Genomic DNA, 22580 nt, shown 5'->3' with positions numbered 1-22580 from the left:
AAAATAGTGATTCTTATTCCTACAAATCTAGAGTAAGATTGGCCTAGAGAAGGCAGCTGGCCTTGACCTCACTCCCAGCCTGTTTCAGTGAGCAAAGCCCAGAGACCAGTCAGCTCCTGGAGATGAGGGTGTGGGTGATCCGTTTCTCGTGGCCCCGAGAGGGTCAGAGTCACCTCTTTTCTACTTTGAGTCTAGAAAGTTAAGAGAATGGGGGCAAATGAAGACCAGTACATTCTGAACCACAGGGATTTCCTATGATATGCCAAAAGGTATGTGCAGAGAAACTCTGGAACTCTGCCCAGTGAAGCCAGTTTATTATAAAACCAGGAAAAGATTTGTACCTCAAAAAAATTTTTTTCCAGTGATTCTTCCTTCTAGTGTATATGCTGCATTCTCTTCCTTCTAGTATACATGTATGTTTTTACGAACCTACTACTGCGGGCAGGAATCCCTGAGAAGAAATGGAGTAGCCATCATGGTCAACAAAAGAGTCCGAAATGCAGTACTTGGATGCAATCTCAAAAATGACAGAATGACCTCTGTTCGTCTCCAAGGCAAACCATTCAAGATCACAGTTATCCAAGTCTATGCCCCAACCAGTAATGCTGAAGAAGCTGAAGTTGCACGGTTTTATGAAGACCTACAAGACCTTTTAGAACTAACACCCAAAAAAGTTGTCCTTTTCATTGTAGGGGACTGGAATGCAAAAGTAGGAAGTCAAGAAACACTTGGAATAACAGGCAAATTTGGCCTTGGAATGCGGAATGCAGCAGGGCAAAGACTAATCGAGTTTTGCCAAGAAAATGCACTGGTCATAGCAAACACCCTCTTCCAACAACACAAGAGAAGACTCTACACATGGACATGACCAGATGGTCAACACCAAAATCAGATTGATTCTATTCTTTGCAGCCAAAGATGGAGAAGCTCTATAGAGTCAACAAAAACAAGACCAGGAGCTGACTGTGGCTCAGATCATGAACCCCTTATTACCAAATTCAGACTTAAATTGAAGAAAGTAGGGAAAACTGCTAGACCATTCAGGTATGACCTAAATCAAATCCCTTATGATTATACAGTGGACGTGAGAGATAGATTTAAGGGCTTAGATCTGATAGATAGAGTGCCTGATGAACTATGGAATGAGGTTCGTGACATTGTACAGGAGACAGGGATCAAGACCATCCCCATGGAAAAGAAATGCAAAAAAGCAAAATGGCTGTCTGGGGAGGCCTTACAAATAAATAGCTGTGAAAACAAGAGAGGCTAAAAGCAAAGGAGAAAAGGAAAGATGTAAGCATCTGAATGCAGAGTTCCAAAGAATAGCAAGAAGTGATAAGAAAGCCTTCTTCAGCAATCAGTGCAAAGAAATAGAGGAAAAGAACAGAATGGGAAAGACTAGAGGTCTCTTCAAGAAAATTAGAGATACCAAGGGAACATTTCATGCAAAGATGGGCTCGATAAAGGACAGAAATGGTCTGGACCTAACAGAAGCAGAATATATTAAGAAGAGGTGTCAAGCATACACAGAAGAACTGTACAAAAAAGATCTTCACGACCCAGATAACCATGATGATGTGATCACAAATCTAGAGCCAGACATCCTGGAATGTGAAGTCAAGTGGGCCTTAGAAAGCATCACTATGAACAAAGCTAGTGGAAGTGATGGAGTTCCAGTTGAGCTCTTTCAAATCCTGAAAGATGATGCTGTGAAAATGCTGCACTCAATATGCCAGCTAATTTGGAAAACTCAGCAGTGGCCACAGGACTGGAAAAGGTCAGTTTTCATTCCAATTCCAAAGAAAGGCAAGGCCAAAGAATGCTCAAACTACTGCACAATTGCACTCATCTCACACGCTAGTAAAGTAATGCTCAAAATTCTCCAAGCCAGGCTTCAGCAATACATGAACCGTGAACTCCCTGATGTTCAAGCTGGTTTTAGAAAAGGCAGAGGAACCAGAGATCAAATTGCCAACATCCGCTGGATCATGGAAAAAGCAAGAGAGTTCCAGAAAAACATCTATTTCTGCTTTATTGACTATGCCAAAGCCTTTGACTGTGTGGATCACAATAAACTGGAAAATTCTGAAAGAGATGGGAATACCAGACCGCCTGACCTGCCTCTTGAGAAATCTGTATGCAGGTCAGGAAGCAGCAGTTAGAACTGGACATGGAACAACAGACTGGTTCCAAATAGGAAAAGGAGTACATCAAGGCTGTATAGTGTCACCCTGCTTATTTAACTTCTATGCAGAGTACATCATGAGAAACGCTGGACTAGAAGAAACACAAGCTGGAATCAAGATTGCTGGGAGAAATATCAGTCACCTCAGATATGCAGATGACACCACCCTTATGGCAGAAAGTGAAGAGGAATTAAAAAGCCTCTTGATGAAAGTGAAAGAGGAGAGCGAAAAAGTTGGCTTAAAGCTCAACATTCAGAAAACGAAGGTCATGGCATCCGGTCCGATCACTTCATGGGAAATAGATGGGGAAACAGTGGAAACAGTGTCAGACTTTATTTTTTGGGGCCCCAAAATCACTGCAGATGGTGATTGCAGCCATGAAATTAAAAGACGCTTACTCCTTGGAAGGAAAGTTATGACCAACCTAGATAGTATATTCGAAAGCAGAGACATTACTTTGCCGACTAAGGTCCGTCTAATCAAGGCTGTGGTTTTTCCTGTGGTCGTGTATGGATGTGAGAGTTGGACTGTGAAGAAGGATGAGCGCCAAAGAATTGATGCGTTTGAACTGTGGTGTTGGAGAAGACTCTTGAGAGTCCCTTGGACTGCAAGGAGATCCAACCAGTCCATTCTGAAGGAGATCAGCCCTGGGATTTCTTTGGAAGGAATGATGCTAAAGCTGAAGCTCCAGTACTTTGGACACCTCATGCGAAGAGTTGACTCATTGGAAAAGACTCTGATGCTGGGAGGGATTGGGGGCAGGAGGAAAAGGGGGCGAAAGAGGATGAGATGGCTGGATGGCATCACTGACTCGATGGACGTGAGTCTGAATGAACTCCGGGAGATGGTGATGGACAGGGAGGCCTGGCGTGCTGCAATTCATGGGGTCGCAACGAGTCGGACACGACTGAGCTGAAAAAGTTATGCTACTTACGTGCTAAGAGCGTTACTGAACACATTTGTTGAACTGTGGATTTGCTTGGGAAGCTTGTTCTGTTATGTTTTAAACTAAAGGAGAGCCAAATCTGTGTTCCCTTAGTTATCATTTAAAGAGAATCCTGTGAACTTCTAGAAAAGTGGTTTCTCTTTGATGGTGATGTCATCTTATTCAATAACTAGTGGTTTTGCTACATTCTGGTCTGTTAACTTGTCAGGAAATTCCTCCTTATGAAACCAAGGGAGTGATGAGAGCCAGTTTTTCATCTAGAGAAGCAGATAATCACACAGCGTTCATAAGAATAAAGACAAATGCTTCAGACAGCACAGAGTTTATCATCCTTCCGGTTGAAGTGGAAGTTACAACAGGTGAGTGGATGACTAAAGGAGCATAGTTTGTCTTCAGCACATCTTACTCTGGCAAAATGAAATATAATTGTTTACTCTTCTTTTTTCCAAGCTCCTGGAATTTATTCCTCAACTGAAATGTTAGATTTTGGCACACTGCGAACACAAGGTAAAAAAAAGAGATAGTGTCATTATAAGTCTTTTTTTAAAAAATCCCTGTATTCATCGCTAAATGGCTCTCCTTTAACTCCTCTGTAGTTAGTTCAGCTTTGAAAGTTATTTCTCAGTGTATTACATGATCTTGTAGAAGTCTTCTTCTGGGAAGTCAGAGCCCTTAGGGGTTTACACCCCATTCTTCTGAGGGATGCCATTGCTTACCAGATGGGAAAACAGTGTCATGGATAACTTAAGTCAAGTCTTCTAAACGGAAGATTGAGGCAGAAAGTAGTTTCTTAATCCAGTTTCTCACTTATGTAGTTATGCTAAATCTTTTAATTGTAAAATAAAGGAAATAAAAAGATTTACTTCTGAATTTTTGTTTAGATATGGATTAATTCAGTTGCATTATAATAATGTAATGTTAGAAATCAATCCCTGAGGTCAGAGAACGAATTCAAATTCTAAAATTGAAAATGACCAAAAAGGATTTATTAAAAAAAGAAGGCATGTAATTACAGGCTTCCTCCTGTGGCCATATGTAATTGAAATTTGGTTGTTTAGGATTGAAGACCCATTCTCGAAAGTTAGATTTGGTTTTAATATAATAATTTCATATTTTTTTTGAATTGCTTTTTTTGAATTGCTTTTTTTTTGAATTGCTTTATTGAATTGCTTCATTGTGCTTTGCTGGAAAACTAAAAGATTGATGATGATGTCAGTTTGTTTTTTGATCTGATTGTTTACTTCTTATAGTACTCACTGTCCTTAAAAGTAAGGCAGTTCCTGTCTAAGAATGTGATTGTCATTCTACTTCATATTCTAAAATATATTTAAACTGATATAAGAGAAAGTTTCTAACTTGTTATAGAAAACATACCACTTTAAAAATGTTTCTTTTCCTCAATTTTAACAGATCTACCAAAAGTTTTAAATCTTCATTTATTAAATTCAGGAACAAAAGATGTACCAATAACAGTAAGTTTTTGCTTATATTTTTTCCTAATTTGCATATTCTTTGTTTTTAAACTTATAACAAAGTTATAAAATAAACTCCTGCTCTAAAGGATATCTGTTTTGTGGTGACCTGGTGTCACTTTGGTTCAAAATAGAGTATAGGAAACCTGTTCTGCCTGTCTGATCAGATTTGAAGGATGAGAAGGGCATGTGAACGGTCTTCTCCAAGGGCTCTGAGCTCATGCGGTTCCTATTTAGGCCTGTGGATTCTGATGAATCCTAGGATCTGTGTGCTGTGTGTAAAGAAAATTAGGTTGTTAGACTTAAGGTATGGTTAAGTAAAAAAGAGATATATGATTCAGATGAGTTGGAAGGAGAAATCAGGAAGCAGAGAAATGTGATAGGTAGTGGTCGAGTGCTGTTAACCCGTGACACAGGGGCCCCTTCTGACTAGCATCTGCCATAGTTATCCTCAGTAGCACCCTGGAACCAGGGTCCTCTCACTGTCTCACGCGTACGCATGGAACAAATGACTTTGATGCCTTGTAGTAGAATTGGCGTGCCACGCAGTGGTTTGAGGGAGCTCGAGTATCCAGATTTTGCTTTAGCCCATGACCTCACCTGAGCTGAGGTCCCCAAGTTACACAGAGAATAATGGAAGAGGAAAGTATCTTTTTATTATAACCTGTGCTGGTGTCAGAAAACCTATATTCAGAGAACTCTGATAAAAGTGAGATAGATCAGATGGGCTTTGAGACTTAGAGACCATTGTCCATTTCCACCCAAACCCAGAATTTTCCACCAACTGGTGGTTAGAGACCAAGGAGAAGAGGGTATACAATCCCCAAGTAATGGGAGAGATGGTCACCCCAGGCAGCCACATCTTAATGCACAGTGACCTTGCTTACTGGGAGAGTTTTGTCAGACATATGACCTAGTATTTCTTGCTTGGTAGGAGATTTGGGAGTGAGTTAGGGGAATGGAGGCTGTAAGGAGCTTCCCCTAGGATACAGTGGAGCTGAAACTACCTCCGCCTGAGGCTCCTGCCACTCCAGTGTTAGGCCTGCTCTGTATACTGGGGTCATGCCCCTGCTCCTCAGGGAGGTCTTCCATAGATGACAAGGAACAGCTCCTTTGACCCTGCCACCCTGATAATCTATTTTTCTTTAAAAAACAAACAGTGCTGACTATTATTGCTATATTGAGAGGTTAGGGATTAGTTCTGGCGCTTTAATCTGTCTTGAAGTTTTCACGAGTCTATAGAAAAATGAGCAATGTGAATGTTTATAAAAATAGGAGTGTGTGTATATGTTAACATAATTGACATGAAGTTATAAACACCCTTTCTGGATAAGGACCATTCTAAGATAATATACTTACTTCTTTGACATTAAAATATTTGTTGTTTTATAAATAAAGGTAATACATAGTTGGAGAGAATTGTTTGGATTTTGTTTTTTTAATAGAATGAGTGGGAAAGTGTTCTTTCCTCTTCTGTTTTTGGGGAGAGTTTGCGAAGGATTGGTGCTAATTCTTCTTTAAATATTTGGTAGAATTCACCAGTGAAGTCATCTGGACCTAAACTTGTGTTCATGGGATGTTTTAAAATTACTAATTTAATCTCTTTACTTGCTATAGGCCTTTTCAGATTTTCTGTTTCTTCTGGAGCCAGTGTCAGTAGCTTCTGTCTTTCTAGGAATTTTTTCATTTCATCTAAGGTACCTAATTTGTTGGCATACCATTGTTCAGTGTTTACTTGTAATACTTTTATTTTCTGTGAGGTAGATAGTAATGGTCCATCTTCCATTCTTGATTTTAGCAATTGTAGTCTCCTCTCTATTTAAAAAAAGTTTCAGTCAGTCTTCGCTAAAGGTTTGTCAGTTTTGTTGACCCTTTCAGAGGACCAACCTTTGGTTTTGTTAAATTCCTCTATTATTTTTTCGTTGAACATTAAACTACCCTTTGTTTTATGAATAAAGGTAGAAGAGAGTAGGAATTTCCCTTTTCCCCTCATCCCCAACATCCTCACATTTGCAAAAATAAAAAGTTAGACTTCCTTACACACACAGTTACACATTTTGGGTTTTACCAGTGAAATGAAAAGGCCTAAGAATCACCACTCTATTATAACATTTCAGAATCTCACTTTATACTCGGAGTTGTGATTCTTTTTGTTCAGACTTTTCCAGTTTAGTGTATCAGAGTTTCCTCCGTCATGGGGTGTGACTCTTTCCGCTCAGTCTATCCAGGTTGCTTTGGCTACAACCTGCTTTTGTTCTCCGAACTTCTGGGTCCAGAATTTCTTCTGGAGCCCGACTGGCAGCAAGGACCGCAGTTACCACATGGTGATGCTGTGCGCACACCTCCCTTTCCTGCCCACATGCTAGAGGCCTGGCCTCTGCAGAACCTCCTGAAACTCACCATCTGGCTTCATGCTAGGAGTCCCCTTTAAAGTCAGTCGTGCACATGCGTATAGGTCAGACTCTTGGCTGTGGGTGGATGGCCTGCTGTTGCCTCAGTTTGAGACATCAGATAATTATTATTTTGTGTGTGTTCTGCCTGCTGTCTGTCTCTTACTGGTTTCTTTGATCCTGTGGATTGTCTCGCACAGAGCAGGAGCTCTCATGCCTGTTGGGCAGATTTCAGGCCTGAAGTCCTGTCTCCATATGTACAGGCTTGGGGGCTTCCCTGGTAGCTCAAATGGTAAAAGTATCTGCCTGCAATGCAGGAGATCCAGAGTCAGTATTCTTGCCTGGAGAATTCCATGGACAGAGGAGCCTGGCTGGGTACAGTCCATGGGGTCACAAAGAGTGGGACACAACTCAGTGAATTTCATTTCACTTCAGACATTTATTGGGAAAGTACCTTTTCCTAGCCCACACATTCTGGTCTAACTTTGTACATACAATGAATGGACCCAAATGTCTTGAAATATAAATAAACATTTTCTAGAAAAATGAAATCAGCAATTCTAAGAATGTGAATGAAAAAGTTACTATTTAATTCATTTATAGTAATTAAATATAAGTATAAATAGGCCCACGTTCCTACTTTTTTATTAAGGAGTTTTAGAATACATTGTAAGTGAACATTTTTTCTCTCACCATGAGTTAGGCTGTGTGCTAAGTTCTTTACATGGATTATCTTATTTGATGCAACTCTCCTGTAAGATACACAGGTCCTTCTTTTCCAAATAGGGAAAATGAGTCAGACCTTTTAAAGTAACTGAATTCAGCTATATAAAATGCAAAAGATCAGTTCATTCAGTCGTGTCCAACTCTTTGCGACCCTGTGGACTGCAGCACGCCAGGCTTCCCTGTCCATCACAAACTCCCAAAGCTTGCTCAAACTCATGTCCTTTGAATCAGTGATGCCATCCAACCATCTCGTTCTCTGTCGTCCCCTTCTCCTCATGCCTTCAATCTTTCCTAGCATCTGGGTCTTTTCCAGTGAATCAGTTTTTGCATCAGGTGGCCAAAGTATTGGGAGTTTTAGCTTCAGCATCAGTCCTTCCAGTGAATATTCAGGACTGATTTCCTTTAAACGTTGACTGATTGACTAGTTGGATCTCCTTGCAGTCCAAGGGACTCTCAAGAGTCTTCTCCAACAACACAATTCAAAAGCATCAGTTCTTTGGCTTTCAGCTTTCTTTATAGTCCAACTCTCACATCTGTCCATGACCACTGGAAAAACTGTAGCTTTGACTAGATGGACCTTTGTTGGCAAAGTAATGTCTCTGCTTTTTATTATGCTGTCTAGGTTGGTCATAGCTTTTCTTCCAAGGAGCAAGCGTCTTTTAATGTCCTGGCCGCAGTCACCATCTGCAGTGATCTAAAAAATAAAGTCTGTCACTGTTTCCATTGTTTTCCCATCTATTTGCCATAAAGTGATGAGACTAGATACCATGATCTTAGTTTTCTGAATGTTGAGTTTTAAGCCTACTTTTTAACTCCTCTCTTTCACTTTGATCAAGAGGCTCTTAGGTTCTCCTTTGCTTTCTGCCATAAGGGCGGTATCATCTGCGTATCTGAGGTTATTGATATTTCTCCCAGCAATCTTGATTCCAGCTTGTGCTTCTTCCAGCTCAGCGTTTCTCATGATGTACTCTGCATATAAGTTAAATAAGCAGGGTGACAGTAGACGTACTCCTTTCCCAGTTTGGAACCAGTCTGTTGTTCCATGTCCAGTTCTAACTGTTGCTTCTTGACCTGCATTCAGATTTCTCAGGAGGCAGGTCAGGTGGTCTGGTATTCCCATCTGTTAAGAATTTTCCAGAGTTTGTTGTGATCCACACAAAGGCTTTGGCGTAGTCAATAAAGCAGATGGGTTTTTTTTGGAACTCTCATTTTGATGATCCAAACAGATGTTGGCAATCATCTGCCTTTTCTAAAACCAGCTTGAACATCTGGAAGTTCACGGTTCATATACTGTTGAAGCCTGGCTTGGAGAATTTTGAGGATTACTTTGCCAGCATGTGAGATGAGTGCAATTGTGTGGTAGTTTGAGCATTCTTTGGCATTGCCTTTCTTTGGGATTGGAATGAAAACTGACCTTTTCCAGTCCTGTGGCCACTGCTGAGTTTTCCAAATGTGCTGGCATACTGAATGCAAAAGTTACATGAAAGTATACTAGGTATGCTTATCAATCAAGTTTTTATGACTGTGTCATTTTAATTCTGTATTCAGTATTCCTATTAAAAACCTATTGGTTTATGTCCTAGATCTACATCTGTGCCTGCCTGTACATGTTTTCTTCCAACACCTGAAGCCTATACTCTTGCTTGTGTTTTGGTAGATTTGTTTCCTCATTCATTCATTCATTCATTCCCTCATCCACTCATTCAGTAAATATTCAGTAAGTATCAGCTGTATGCCAGCTTCTGTGCTGAGTGCTGAGGATACAGCAGGGACTCACAGAACCAAGGTCTTGCCCTTACTGAGCTCATTTTTTTTTTAGTTGGGAGACAGACAAACAGGTATGCAACATTATTGTAAACTGAGAAATAAACTGAATGGCGTGTAAGTTAAGGAAGGAGTTGGTTTAGGTAGAACTGTCTCTGAGGAGCTGACTGACATTTGAGGTAATAACTGAAGAATGAGAAAGCAGGCACCTGTAAGGAAAGCAAAGCTGGTGGACAAGTGTTCCATCACAGGGATGAGCAAGTGCAAAGACCTGAGGGGCAGCTGCAAATGTTGAAACTCACTGGGCTCAGATATAAAAGACGGGCTGGAGGGTCGAGCAGGGTTTCCCGGACTCTTGGGAGGGGTTTTGGTTTTACTATAAGGGCAATGGAAAATTACGGAATTTTAAGCAAGGGTGTGATATCATTTGATCTATGTGTTATTAAAGTCACTGTAGCTGCTTTTTAGAGAATGAACTGAAGAAGATTAAAAATCTATTGCAGTGGTCCACTTGAGAGATGATGATAGCTTGGACTTCTTGCCTTATCAGCCAGGGGATGAACCCGTCTGCCATGGAAACTGAGTATTAAGAGAGCTTCCCAAGGTTTTTCTGTAGTATGCCAGACCTACAGACTGGTGCATATTAGAAAGGTCCCTGCCTCCCTCCCTTCAGGGAATTCAGTGTCTCTTCATTTTTCAAGATATAAGACTACTTCCCATGTGGCGCAGTGGTAAAGATTCCACCTGCCAGTGCAGGAGATGTGGGTTGGGAAGACCCCCTGGAGAAGGAAACGGCAGCCCACTCCAGTACTCTTGCCTGGAGAATCCCATGGACAGAGGATTCTGATGGGCTACAGTCCACGGGGTCACAAAGAGTCTGACATGACTGACCACACACACACACTACAGTAAGCAGTTCCTAATATAAGCTCCTCACCATCAGTAAGCAAGATACCCAGGTTCGAGCCTTCCTGACACAGCTTGTCTGTAGTGCAACTTTGAAAATAAAGGTTTCCTCAACATTTATAAAATATTAATGCTATATAAATAATGGAGCAGGTTTGCTTGGGGTGTCTTAAAACACCTTTGTATGACATTTCCTTGCCAATTAATAAGAAATCACAGGTGCCCTTAAATTTACCTCTTGTCAGCTTGACGTAAGTATTAGAAAATCTGTGTACCTACTGTTGAAAATACAATCACTGTACACCAGAAGGTTTTTTTTGTTTTTTGGTTTGTTTTTTTTTTTTGCTTGCTTAAAGCAGTTGAGTCGTTTCAGAATGTCCTGGGCCTGGTGTCTCACTTGAGAGTTACTGAGCATAGTTGGGTATGAATGTCGTGAGAAAGACTGGAACTATATTTAGAGCCTGTGCAGGCTGCCTTTCCTGGGAATCTTGCCACATTTTTTCCACTTCTCAATTATCTTTAAGTAAACAACAGTTAGTGACTGATGCTGAAATATATTGTTAGTATAAATATGCTTATTACAAGTTTCTGATTATTTATTACTTTTCATTTAAAGCCACCAGAATGAGCCAACTGTTTAAGTCTTTCGTTTATTTTGCTTTGTTTTTGTTTCGGGTTTTAACTGATTGGGGTATTTTTTTCTTTTAATGGTAGTAAGTGAACACTTCAGACCATTTGTATAAAACATGAGTCAATTGAATATTATTTTACTATTAGTGTAAATAATATTACTATTAGTAATACTACTATTGAGGTAATATTAATAATATGGATATAAACTTGTCCTCTGGTAAGGAAAGTCTGAAAGTGTGTTTCATATAAGAAAAACATTTTTTATCATCAGCTAAGTTCTTACTACTTAACAGTGACTATATGGTAAGAAATACCATTGCTTAGCTGTTTCTGTCATGGGCTCGTGCTTATTACTAATGAACCGCAGCTTACAGTCTTTAAGCGTGTTTGAAAATGGTCAAGGTTCCATTGCTGCTGTATCACAGTCAACAGAGCAAGTGAAAGAATTAGGGACCGAATGTGTCCTCTGTAAACTGCAAAGCTTTACGTGATCATCTCTCAAAATAAATCCTGACCTTGGGATAAATATGACTAATTTGAAGAAAAACTGCAAAATTAATAGCATCACATTTTTTAGATAGATGAAAACTTTGTTGTTGTTTAGTTGCTAAGTCATGTCCAACTCTTTTGCTGCCCCGTGGACTCTAGCCCCGCGTGGATTTCTCAGGCAAGAATACTGGAGTGGGTTGTCATTTTCTTCTCCAGGGTATATTCCTGACCCAGGAATTGAACCTACAGCTGCATTGGCAAGTGGATTCTTTACCACTGAACCACCAGGGAAGCCCCTGATGGAAACTTAGAAAATACCTAATCCAGTCCCCTACGATTTTACAGGTGGAAGAAACATGGCCCAGAGTAAATTGCAGCTTACAGAAATTTACACTGCAGGTTAAATAGTTAAAATCCTTTTGTTGTAAACTCATCCCTCTGGGTTTCTGTACTGCTTTCCTTTCCTTCAGAAAAAATACAGTAGCATAGTATGATGAAACCAAATGAACTTCCTCCAGTTACCTTATAGTCAGGCTGCTTTGTTTAACTGTTAAAAATACATATCAATACATATACACATGCATACCCTTCAAGGAAGGAAAAGATTCATACTTTAAATGACTGCTAATAACAGCAGGATTATTGATAGCAAATATATTGATATGAACCCATCAGCACCCCCCCACCCCACCATTAGAGATTCAGAAGCAAAGTAAGAGTTCTCAAAGAAGAAAAAAGATAGAGAGAGAAAATGCTGGGAGAGCCTGCAGCCAAGAGCTAAGGCAATTAAGATTTCCAGCACAGAAAACCACAGGGTCCTCCTGAGGACCATCATCCGAGGCCCAGTAAAGACACCCTGACAGCTGAGTCACTAACCAGCAATGGGAGGGGCTAGCTGGAACCAAGAAGCAGTATCTGCCATCTCTCTGTAGGTAACCAACTTTGTTTCCTGTGATTGAAACATGGTGCAAGAGAGCATTTCCTCTCACTCTCCTAAGATGCTTCTTGTGCCTTCGAAGGACTGTCCTTCTTTCTCTTTAGGCACATTTGTTGTTTAGTCACGAAGTCATCTCCAACTCTTCTGCAGACCACAGGGAATCTTTCTGACGCAGGGACTGAACCTGTGTTTCTTGAATCTTGTGCACTGGCAAGCAGATTCTTTACCACTGAGCCACCTGGGAAGCCTAGCTTTTTTAATAGAAAATTCAAACTCTTTTAAATTCAGCTCTTGTAAGTTGAAAGCATCCTGACCTGTTTCAGGTTGCAGATTCCTGCCATCCATTTCACCATTCAGCCCCTCAGCCCTTGTAAACCCTGAAGGTCCCCTCTTATCAGATGGGAACTAGACATTCATTTAGAAAAGAGATACCTTTTTTCTTTATTAGGTATTTATACTCATTGCCCTAGTTTGACTTTAGATTTTTTAATACTCACTTATCTATCACACGTTTTTCCTTCTGGTCATCATTTTATTTCATAAAGACTGTCCAGTGAAATTGAGATTGTATCATTTAGCCTACTCCATTTAAAGCGACCACTTAAACTTTTCAGATTTTGATTCTGCTTCACTTTTCCAGTATACTTTTCAGTATAAACTGGACCACTAAACTAAAATAATGCAGTGTAAATTTTTCTCTTTGCAGAGTGTTCGACCTACACCACAAAATGATGCTATCACTGTACACTTTAAACCAATTACATTAAAAGCTTCAGAAAGTAAATATACCAAGGTAGCAAGTATTAGTTTTGATGGTAAGTATTTAACTTTTTCTAATAGAGTGGTCTTATTTTGATAACTTAGACGACATCTGTGTTGACATCTTAATATAAAAACCCAGGCCATTTTACAGTTAGATTTTATAATACTAGTCAGATTGGTTTTTCTTGTAATCATGAACTCTTATTTGATTGTTTCTTGAAAGTAAATATTATAATTTCATAAACCTGAATTAGTATTAGCAAATACATTAGGATTGCAATTAAATTTTTGTTTATCTAGGCTCTTTCATATACGTATCTATTAAGCTTTGTCTTAATTATGAAGTCATTAATTTTTGTAATTGATACATATTTGAATTTCAGAAGCACATTTGAATTTTAGAGCAGAAGTGAAGTATTTTCTATAACATTTCCATATTTTGGCTTTTATAAACAAGGCAGGCAGTCCCATCTAAATTAAAATGACAACCTTTATCATAGATTGTCAAGTTAGATAACAGTTATTTCAAGCATGTATGTTGTGTATTTTGACTTCTGAAATGTTAACTCAGACTTTAGCTTGTTTTAATAGCATGTTTTTATTCAGTTTTGCCTAGTTAATTAGGAGATGTACTGCATTTACTGTCATAAAATGTTTTGAGTAGTAACTTAATGGCTGTCTAAATGTGTGATTAAATTTAATAAAAGCTGAAACTCCAAATGGGGCCTTTCTCATAATGGCCTAGGCAAGTGAGGAGCCCTGAAGCTTGAACTTTGGCCTCATGATAAAGCCATCTTTGCTCATAATCCACATTTTATAGCTAAGCTTCTCATCAGGAGAGAATGTTTGGCCACTGCGGACCCCCGAGTGGGGCCCAATGTCTGTGAGGCATCTGCGCTCACTCCTCTCACATGGAAGGCCTGGAGCAGCTGCACACTTGGCTGCCAACACAGCATTCATCCTACAAGCTCAGAAAAAAACGCCTGAAGAAATTGAGATTATACACATGGCGCACTTTCAAAAACCAGCTGTCAAAAAATAATCAGTATTGCAGAAGGCTTGATGGCACAGATATTTCCACATGTGTGATGAGTGGTCTTCTGTGTTGCTAAGACACCAGCCATGACCGCCAGTTACCAGTGTCAGTATCAGCAGGTACATTGTCTTCCCTTACTGAGAAAGAGTTTCTGGCCCTCAGAACAGACAAATCCGGTAAGTCCAAGAAGGCAGGGCGCACGCTAGGGCAGTGCAGCTGTGCTCCTGTGCTGACAGCTGGTGGCTGCTCCCACAGATAAATGAATGTCAGGAGTGGCGCTTCTTCTGAGATCACAGAGTCTAAAATAAGTGTTTCTTAAAGAAACTATGTAAAATTTAGCACAAAGACAAGAGAAGGCATCTTTTAAAGTAAGTGCTACATTTCTTAAAAGTGCTTTTTATTTATTATAAAAACTGGCAGATTTATTCTGCAAGGGCCCATTTTTCAAGAAGCTCAAGGTGAAGGTGGGAGAGGAGAGGTTTCCTCCGCTTCTCCTCCCCCTCATCTTTGAAAGTAGTTTTCATTATCATGGAAAAATCCCTCCACTTCCCACTAGCTCCCTCCTCCCCCACCACCACCCCTAGATTACAATACAAATGGTTTTACCACTGAGATTCCTGTGAAAATCATCCATCAAGAAATGCACTTTTTACTTAACTTTGAAAATGTTCAGGGGGAATTCCCTGGCGGTCCAGTGGTTAGGATTCAGCACTTTCACTGCTGTAGCCCTGGTTCAGTCCTGGTTGGGAAGCTAAGATTCCACAAGCCCCACAGCACAGCCAAATTGATTAACTAATTATAAAAATAAAAAACATAAACATTTCAGAACGTGCCATGAATATTCACTCTGCAGTGTTGACTTACCATGTAATCATTTGACTCATGAAGTCATGATTCCTTATGATTTTTAACTGAATCTTCTTGACACTTTGACCACTTCATTTGCTAAAATATAACTTGATAAGGTACTATGAAAGGCCTAAATTATGACCCTAGTTATCAGCCTTATGTCAGAATAAATAGCAAAAAAAAAAAAATAAGCATCCAGAAATGGCTGTACAGTAAGAAGAAAGAAATGGGGCTTAATGGGAGGTTTAAAAATCTGAATTCACACTGTCTGTATGTGGCCACATACTAGATGTCATACCATTATTTTGTTCCTTTTTTATGCTAAATTTGGATAACACACATTTGCAGAACCTACATATAAAATTCTTCTCATAAGTGGAAGTGTTCCTGAAGTACTTTAAAGGAGATAAACATAAACAGCTTCTTTATTTGCTTTGAAAGGAACATCTATTGGGTACCCAGATTGGATCCAACTGACTATTTCTGTAATTCCAGAAGGAAAATCAGAAGTGATCCAAAATTTAAAGGTTTTAACTTCATCTGTGAGAACAGTATGATGGCAGGGAGAGTATATATCTCATAACTCTTGGCATTTCTTGCACCAGGCTACTTTATCGGTATTTATAGCAAGATTCTGACCACACAAGAAATGTTATTTCTTAATCAGCTATGAACCAGCAGTTCTCAATTTGGGGACATTTGGCAACATCTGCAGACACTTTTGGGTAATGCAGCTGATGTCTCGCAGATAGAGGCTGTCTTGACGACACTGCCCAACATCCCGCAGTACACAGGACAGCCACCCCACCACCACTGCACCCCCCACCCCGCCAGCAGAGAAATGTTCATAGCGCCAAGGTTGAGAATCCCTGTTGTGTGTAAAGCCAAAACTTAGGGTGATAGAGAAATAGCTCAGATTATAGCGTTTTCCCTCCTGAATGGTGTTCACTTGCTAGTTCCTTACCTATTTATCCCATTACAGGAAAACTGAAATATCTTTCCATTTTTGAATGGAAAATGTGATATTTGACTTAAAATGTTGTCACTGTATTCTGTGTGCCAGTTTGAAAGCTCACCGTCTTTAAGATTTCGATCCGTCCACGCAGAGTCACCCTCCTCCTCCTCTGTGTAAACGCGTTGGTAGCGGAAGGTGGCAGATTATCTTCTGTGCTTCCTTTCAGCATCAAAGGCAAAAAAACCATCTCAGTTTTCTGGGAAAATAACTGTGAAAGCAAAGGAAAAGAGTTATTCTAAACTTGAAATACCTTATCAAGCAGAGGTTTTAGATGGGTGAGTTTCTGTTCTAAATAAACTTTGTAACTTTTTTTTACTAATCAGTAAATTCTGTTTTCCTGCTGTCTGACTTTAGCAGAAGCAGTAGGCAAATTCACATAAACTCCATGGAATTAAGTATTTTAAAAACTTCAGCCATAAAGGAGAAAAATCTTCTGTATTTTGTTCATTTTTTATTTTATTTTGTTACTTTTAGAAGAAAGAAGTAAATGGGATGATATGATTTGGGCTTAAATGAAATCCTAATGATTCCATAATACAATAGAAAAGTGAATCTGTGATTTTTAAATCACTTGAAGCATTTTGTTTCTGTAATTATTTTTGTAACATGCAAATGACTATAGCTTGTTTATTAAAGTATATTGTCACTTGAAACAAAATCATTTTTATTCCTTTATAAACCTATTAAACACTGTTCTAAAATTATAGCTTTTTACAAACAGGTAATAATATATGTAGTTCATTTTCTACTTTAACCAGTAATAGTTTCATGGCCAGCTTAGTAGGGACTTGTTTTAACAAAGCTGGTTGCAACTGAATGATAAACATGGTTTTTCTTTTAAATAGCTTAAAACTTTTTTTTGTTAGTACATTCTTGATGTTCATTGTTTGGTCACATATAATGTAGTAGCAAATAGTTCTTTTTATTACACTATAATGAATTTTCTTTTAAATCATATGGTCAATCACTAAAATATTTATAGTCTGAATTCTCTAACAGTCCTTACTGCTAAATGTAAATCATTACTCACCACTAAAGAACTTGCATTATAAATTAACATGTGAAAATAAAAATGATTTGTTTTTGTTTTTTTCAAATAGTTATTTGGGATTTGATCACGCTGCAACATTATTTCACATTCGAGACAGTCCTGCTGATCCTGTGGAAAGGCCAATTTACCTTACTAACACTTTCAGCTTTGCGATCCTCATTCATGATGTGTTGCTACCAGAAGAAGCCAAAACAATGTTTAAAGTATGTTTCTGACCCCTCATACTTTTGATTTTACCAGTCTACCAAGCAAATGGTACTGACATGCTTTTTTTCTCTCCCATCATCCCCTAGGTTCACAACTTCAGCAAACCAGTCTTAATTCTTCCAAGCGGATCAGGCTACATTTTTACTCTATTTTTTATGCCGTCCACATCATCCATGCACATAGATAACAACATTTTACTTATTACCAATGCCTCTAAGTTTCACTTACCTGTGCGGGTATATACAGGTTTTTTAGATGTAAGTATGTTATCTACCTTTTAAAATTTAAATTCCCTCCACATCTTTGTTTTTTTCAGCTACTATTAAGTAGTTTTATTGCAGACACTTAAATTTTGCTGTTTTTTTGTACTTAACAACTTGTTCTAATTCCTCCCTAGTCTGTGCTTCCAAGATGTTCACCCTCCCAGCAGCCATATCTCCTCATGACACAGTTGACTTCCCTAGCTACACCTCTGTTTAGATCAGGTCCACTCCTCTTGATTTTGCTTTTAAATTGTTACAGTCATGGGCAAGCTAAAAACAAACTAAGCAGAAGGAACATAATAAGCAAAAAAAATTTAAAAATACTACAGGGCAAGTGAAAGGGAATTATGTAGGGAAGAGGTGACCAAAACTGAAAACACAAGCCTGAAGAGAAGAATCAGATAAGAAAGAGGGAATCTGGTAGAAAGACACAGATGGAATAGTCATCTAAGTAACGGCAGGAAAGGAAACAGAAGTCTTTCTAATATAGAAAATAAGCCAAGCGGGGGGGAAAAAATCCAAGCAAAGCTGTCCTTAGGGTGATCCATGAAAGAAGTTTGGGAAAGAAAGAAAACTGATAGAAAGATGTAAAAGATGAAAAGAAAGCAAAAAGATAGAAGTGTGGTCCTCCAAAAACCTAGCATCAGTAAGAACTTTAGAACCAAAGGGACCTTCGGTATCATACCACTGACACTCCTTCTATATTTCTTCTGCTTAAATGATTACTGGCTTGAAGCTGCTTTCATGAATGCGTGAAGTTTGCTGAGACTGGGGACTTTTTGCCTAAATCTCCTGGGCTCCACTTAATCTTACCTAGTACTCAAAATACTTCCATTATACAAAGTTCTTAATTATGTATTATGTACGTGTATATTTACATAAAATGTAGGAACCGTAGTGTGCCTTAATATAGTTACTTTTTCTTGAAGTGTTACTGTTACATAAGTGTCACTTTACATCTAGTTCTTTTCTGTTTTTCCAGTACTTTGTATTACCCCCCAAAATAGAAGAACGTTTCATAGATTTTGGTATACTGAGTGCGACAGAAGCAAGTAATATTTTATTTGCCATTATAAACAGCAACCCAATTGAGGTAAGAAAAATCTGTTGTTGTTCTGAATCACATTTAGAGATTTTATGCTAGTGCTGCAATAATTGCTTCCATATCTTTCTCTTTTAAGTTGGCTATAAAAAGCTGGCATATTATAGGAGATGGTTTATCAATAGAACTCGTAGCTACTGAAAGAGGCAATAGAACTACAATCATCTCAAGCCTTCCAGAGTTTGAAAAATCCTCTCTATCAGACCAGTCATCAGTAAGTAAGCTTTTCTATTGTTTCCTTAAACTTAGATGTGTGTCTAAATCTCAAGTAGAAGACTATTCCTCATGATATTATTTTTAATATTAATTTATTTATTTGACTGTGCTGAGTCTTAGTGGCAGCATGTGAACTCTTAGCTGTGGCAAGTGGGATCTAGTTCCCTGACCAGGGATCAAACCCAGGCCCCCTGCATTGGGAGCACAGAGTCTTAGCCACTGGATGACCAGGGAGGTCCCTCCTCAAAATCTTATGAGGTCCATAACAGCATTGGCTATTTGAGGTGGAAAGGACCCTATAGGCAATCTACTCAGACTCACTCCTTTCATGATAGCACTTGAGACTCGAAGGAGTTAAGAAACAGCACAGTTACCATTAGACAGGAGAAATTTCCATGTGTGCTCAACTAACTCTGTTCATTCAGTTCTCTAGGCAAAAGAAAAAACCCTGCACATTAGTAGAAGTTGTTTTCAGTTCTGCAGTGATATTTCTATTCAGTTCTCTGTATTGACTGGAAGAGAGTATCTGTGAGACAGACATCATTTGTTTGATTTCTGTGTGGCTCTCCTCGTACACTTTTACTCTGTTACGTACGGTTGGTCATAAAAGTACGCGAGACAAGAGCAAGTGAATGTATCAGTCTAGGCCCTCACCACTGCTGGAAAGGAATCTCAGAGTTTAAACTTACTCAGAGCAGAGTTAGTAGAATCACCTGTGCGACTTGGAAGGCGCAGAATATAACCTCCTCTGAAGGTTAGGGTAGAACTTCTCACGGCAGTTTTACAGAAGGAAAAGCAGATGTCCTTATGCACAGGGATTGTTGACAAAGACCTTTCCGTGCAATGCCATAGGCCATAAAAATGGATATAAACATTTTGTATGAGAAAGATTCCCCAAAACAGGTTTTTTAGAGAATAATTTGACAATGTGTGCCACTCCTGGGACTTCTTCCTGTGGAATTCATTTAAAGAGCCAGAAGCGGTGAGAATGCAGATGTTTGTGAGAGCAGTATTAATAATTCCAGATAACCAGAAACAACCAAATGTATAAAGTTGCGATTTTATGATTGCATATTAAAACAGATAAGCTGTAAGTAGGATTGTATGTAAAAAATTTGAAAAAGGATTTATGAAAAAGTGGGAAACAGTACTGGATAATGTGTATGCTGGATAAGGTCTATTCTACTCGCAGCTGTGTGGCATTCAAGCTCCATAATCAAATATTGTGATGGATACATGGGTGTTGGGTATTTGCATTTTAATAATTTATAATGTTTTAAATTTGACTCATTCATAAAGTCTCCTTTTAAAACAAAAAAGAATATGCCTGTGACAAGTAATATTTGTCACTCCAGCTGAGGTTTCATTTTTAATACAAATAGAATGCTGAAAAAGGACAGCAGTGAGACCAGCTATTAATGTGTTCATTTCAACAGTGAGGTTAAAGTAGACCTAATGTATGTAGACCTAATCCGAGATGGCTGAATCATACTGTTTTCCCTAATACAGGGTAAATTAATACTCTCAGGACTCCGGATCATTTCCTCCTACAATAGCACATGTTAACACTTGTTTACATTTGAGGGGTCCACTCAGTAACCTGCTGCAACTTTGGGGTTTAGAATCCACTTTTATATAAAACTATATAAATATAAGAGATGGGCATGTACACACTGCTATATTTAAAGTGGATAACCGCCAAGGGCCTGCTGTAGAGCAGGGGAACTCTGCTCACTGTTCTGTAGCAGCCTGGCTGGGAGGGGAGTTTGATGAGAATAGATAGATGTATGTGCACAGCTGAGTCCCTTCTCTGTGCACCTGAAACTCTCTCAGCATTGTTAATGGGCTGTACCCCAGTACAAGATAAAACCTTAAAAAGAAACTACATAAATATAAGAACCAAGGGATAGAAAGATGAGATCATTTTTATGAACCCTTCCTTACTTAAAATAGGAAGTTGTAGTGAGTTGCCAGCTTCAAAATAACAACTCCGCAAAATGTAGATTTTTTTTTAAGTTTGTAATTTGTAAAGTTTAAGTTGTAAACTTTCAACTGTTGTCCAGCTATTTTCCAAAAAGCCAAACATATGAAATAAATTAGCGTCCTGTTCCTTATGAAACACACACTGTCAACAACTCTCCGTGCTCTTCAGACACATGCTCTGATTGGGGTGGTCAGAGTCATGATGAAAACATTCGAATTGCATAAAACCAACCTAGAAATGCTTCCAAAGGGGGAAAGTGGGTGCGTTCAGTACACCCGCATTTGTTGTTAGAATTGCATAAAACCAACCTAGAAATGCTTCCGAAGGGGAAAAGTGGGTGCGTTTGGTGCACCCGCATTTGTTATTTGGTGGTAAATGTAAATTCCAGGTAAAGTATAACTACTACCGACTAAAGTACAACTTCACAAAATGAATTTCACGGTTTTTCGGAAGTTTCTCGATTGAAAAGATTAAGCACAGGAAATATCAGCAGATAGCTTGAGAAAATAAGTGAGATCCACGTTCTACGTTCTGCTTTTTTTCAAAATCGCGTTGCTTAACTTTTCCTTCTTTCCTTGATCTTTTGATGTTTTCGTGTGACCCAGTCTCAGTTGATCTGAAGACATGGGTATTAACACGCCAAAACTGAATTCAGAACTGGGAGCAGAACCAGCTTTGCATGTACTTGTGCCCTGGTGTGGCTTCTGAAAGGGGGGGAGGCTGCATCCTGCTGCTGTAGCCTGCGCCCCCTTTGACCATGCAGGTACATGACTGGGGGTGAAGCCCACACACCCCACCCCCGCAGCTTAGCAGCTGAGAATTCAGCTGCTCCTCCGGGAACCAGCTTTCTCAGTAGCCCATGGAGTAAGTATAATAGGTAAACATCCAGAGATGGGCGTTATTTATTTTGAGATATTTGTACATGATGGAGTGTTGATTCTGTGTTAGCTTGTTAGGATTTTGAATTCCTAACCTATATGAGTTAACACTGATTTAAAACTGAAGGGTTTTTGTAGCTTTCTTTTCCATTTTAATAGAAAATTTCAGTTAGCAAGGCTAATGAGGGATGTACTTTCTACTCCATACAGGTAATACTAGCTTCAGGATACTTTGCAGTGTTCAGAGTCAAACTTACTGCAAAAAAACTGGAAGGAGTTCACGATGGGGCTATACAGATCACGACAGACTATGAGGTAAGGACTGTATTTACAGGGATTCAGGTCAGTGGGGTCTTTCTGGAAAAGTCAGTCCGTTTTTTGTTTCTATAGAAACAGAGAACCAAGTTTATTCAAAAAGTTACAGTTTACCACTTTGATACTTTTAAAAGCTTAAGCTTCTGGGAATAGTCTACAAAATAATGGTTTTCACTAGCTCATAGTTTTCTGATAAAACCTGAATCTCTTGACTAAAAGCAACTTCAGAAAAATGCGTTTGGCACTTTTAGATTTGCTGTTAGAATGGCTTACAAATGGCTGTAGCATTACATGGACCCTGGCTGAAATTCTGGAGGTTAGCTCTCTCTCTTTCTGCAGTCATAAATATCCTGCTGTGTAACATTGCCAAAAAGGAAGATACAATCAGGAAATCACATCTTAATTTGAGTTCTCACAATTATGTTTACATGAGTCATTCTAAGTCAGGAACCA

The 22580-nt window shown here is 39.0% G+C and overlaps 1 protein-coding gene across 1 annotated transcript in view; it reads left to right on the top strand.

The window, feature by feature from the left end:
* The window catches only part of TMEM131 (transmembrane protein 131), a 178161-nt gene that overhangs the window by 119321 nt on the left and 36260 nt on the right, over positions 1–22580 (top strand). The window contains exons 9-18 of the mRNA XM_052647523.1: positions 3341–3491; positions 3583–3639; positions 4543–4604; positions 13156–13264; positions 16278–16386; positions 17212–17365; positions 17456–17626; positions 18615–18725; positions 18814–18948; positions 22023–22127. Coding sequence (XP_052503483.1) covers positions 3341–3491; positions 3583–3639; positions 4543–4604; positions 13156–13264; positions 16278–16386; positions 17212–17365; positions 17456–17626; positions 18615–18725; positions 18814–18948; positions 22023–22127 — 1164 coding nt within the window. The remainder of the gene's footprint in view (positions 1–3340; positions 3492–3582; positions 3640–4542; positions 4605–13155; positions 13265–16277; positions 16387–17211; positions 17366–17455; positions 17627–18614; positions 18726–18813; positions 18949–22022; positions 22128–22580) is intronic.

This window comes from Budorcas taxicolor, chromosome 11 (genome assembly GCF_023091745.1).
Source record: "Budorcas taxicolor isolate Tak-1 chromosome 11, Takin1.1, whole genome shotgun sequence".
Classification (NCBI taxonomy): Eukaryota; Metazoa; Chordata; class Mammalia; order Artiodactyla; family Bovidae; genus Budorcas; species Budorcas taxicolor.
This window is presented reverse-complemented; position numbering and strand designations above follow the sequence as displayed.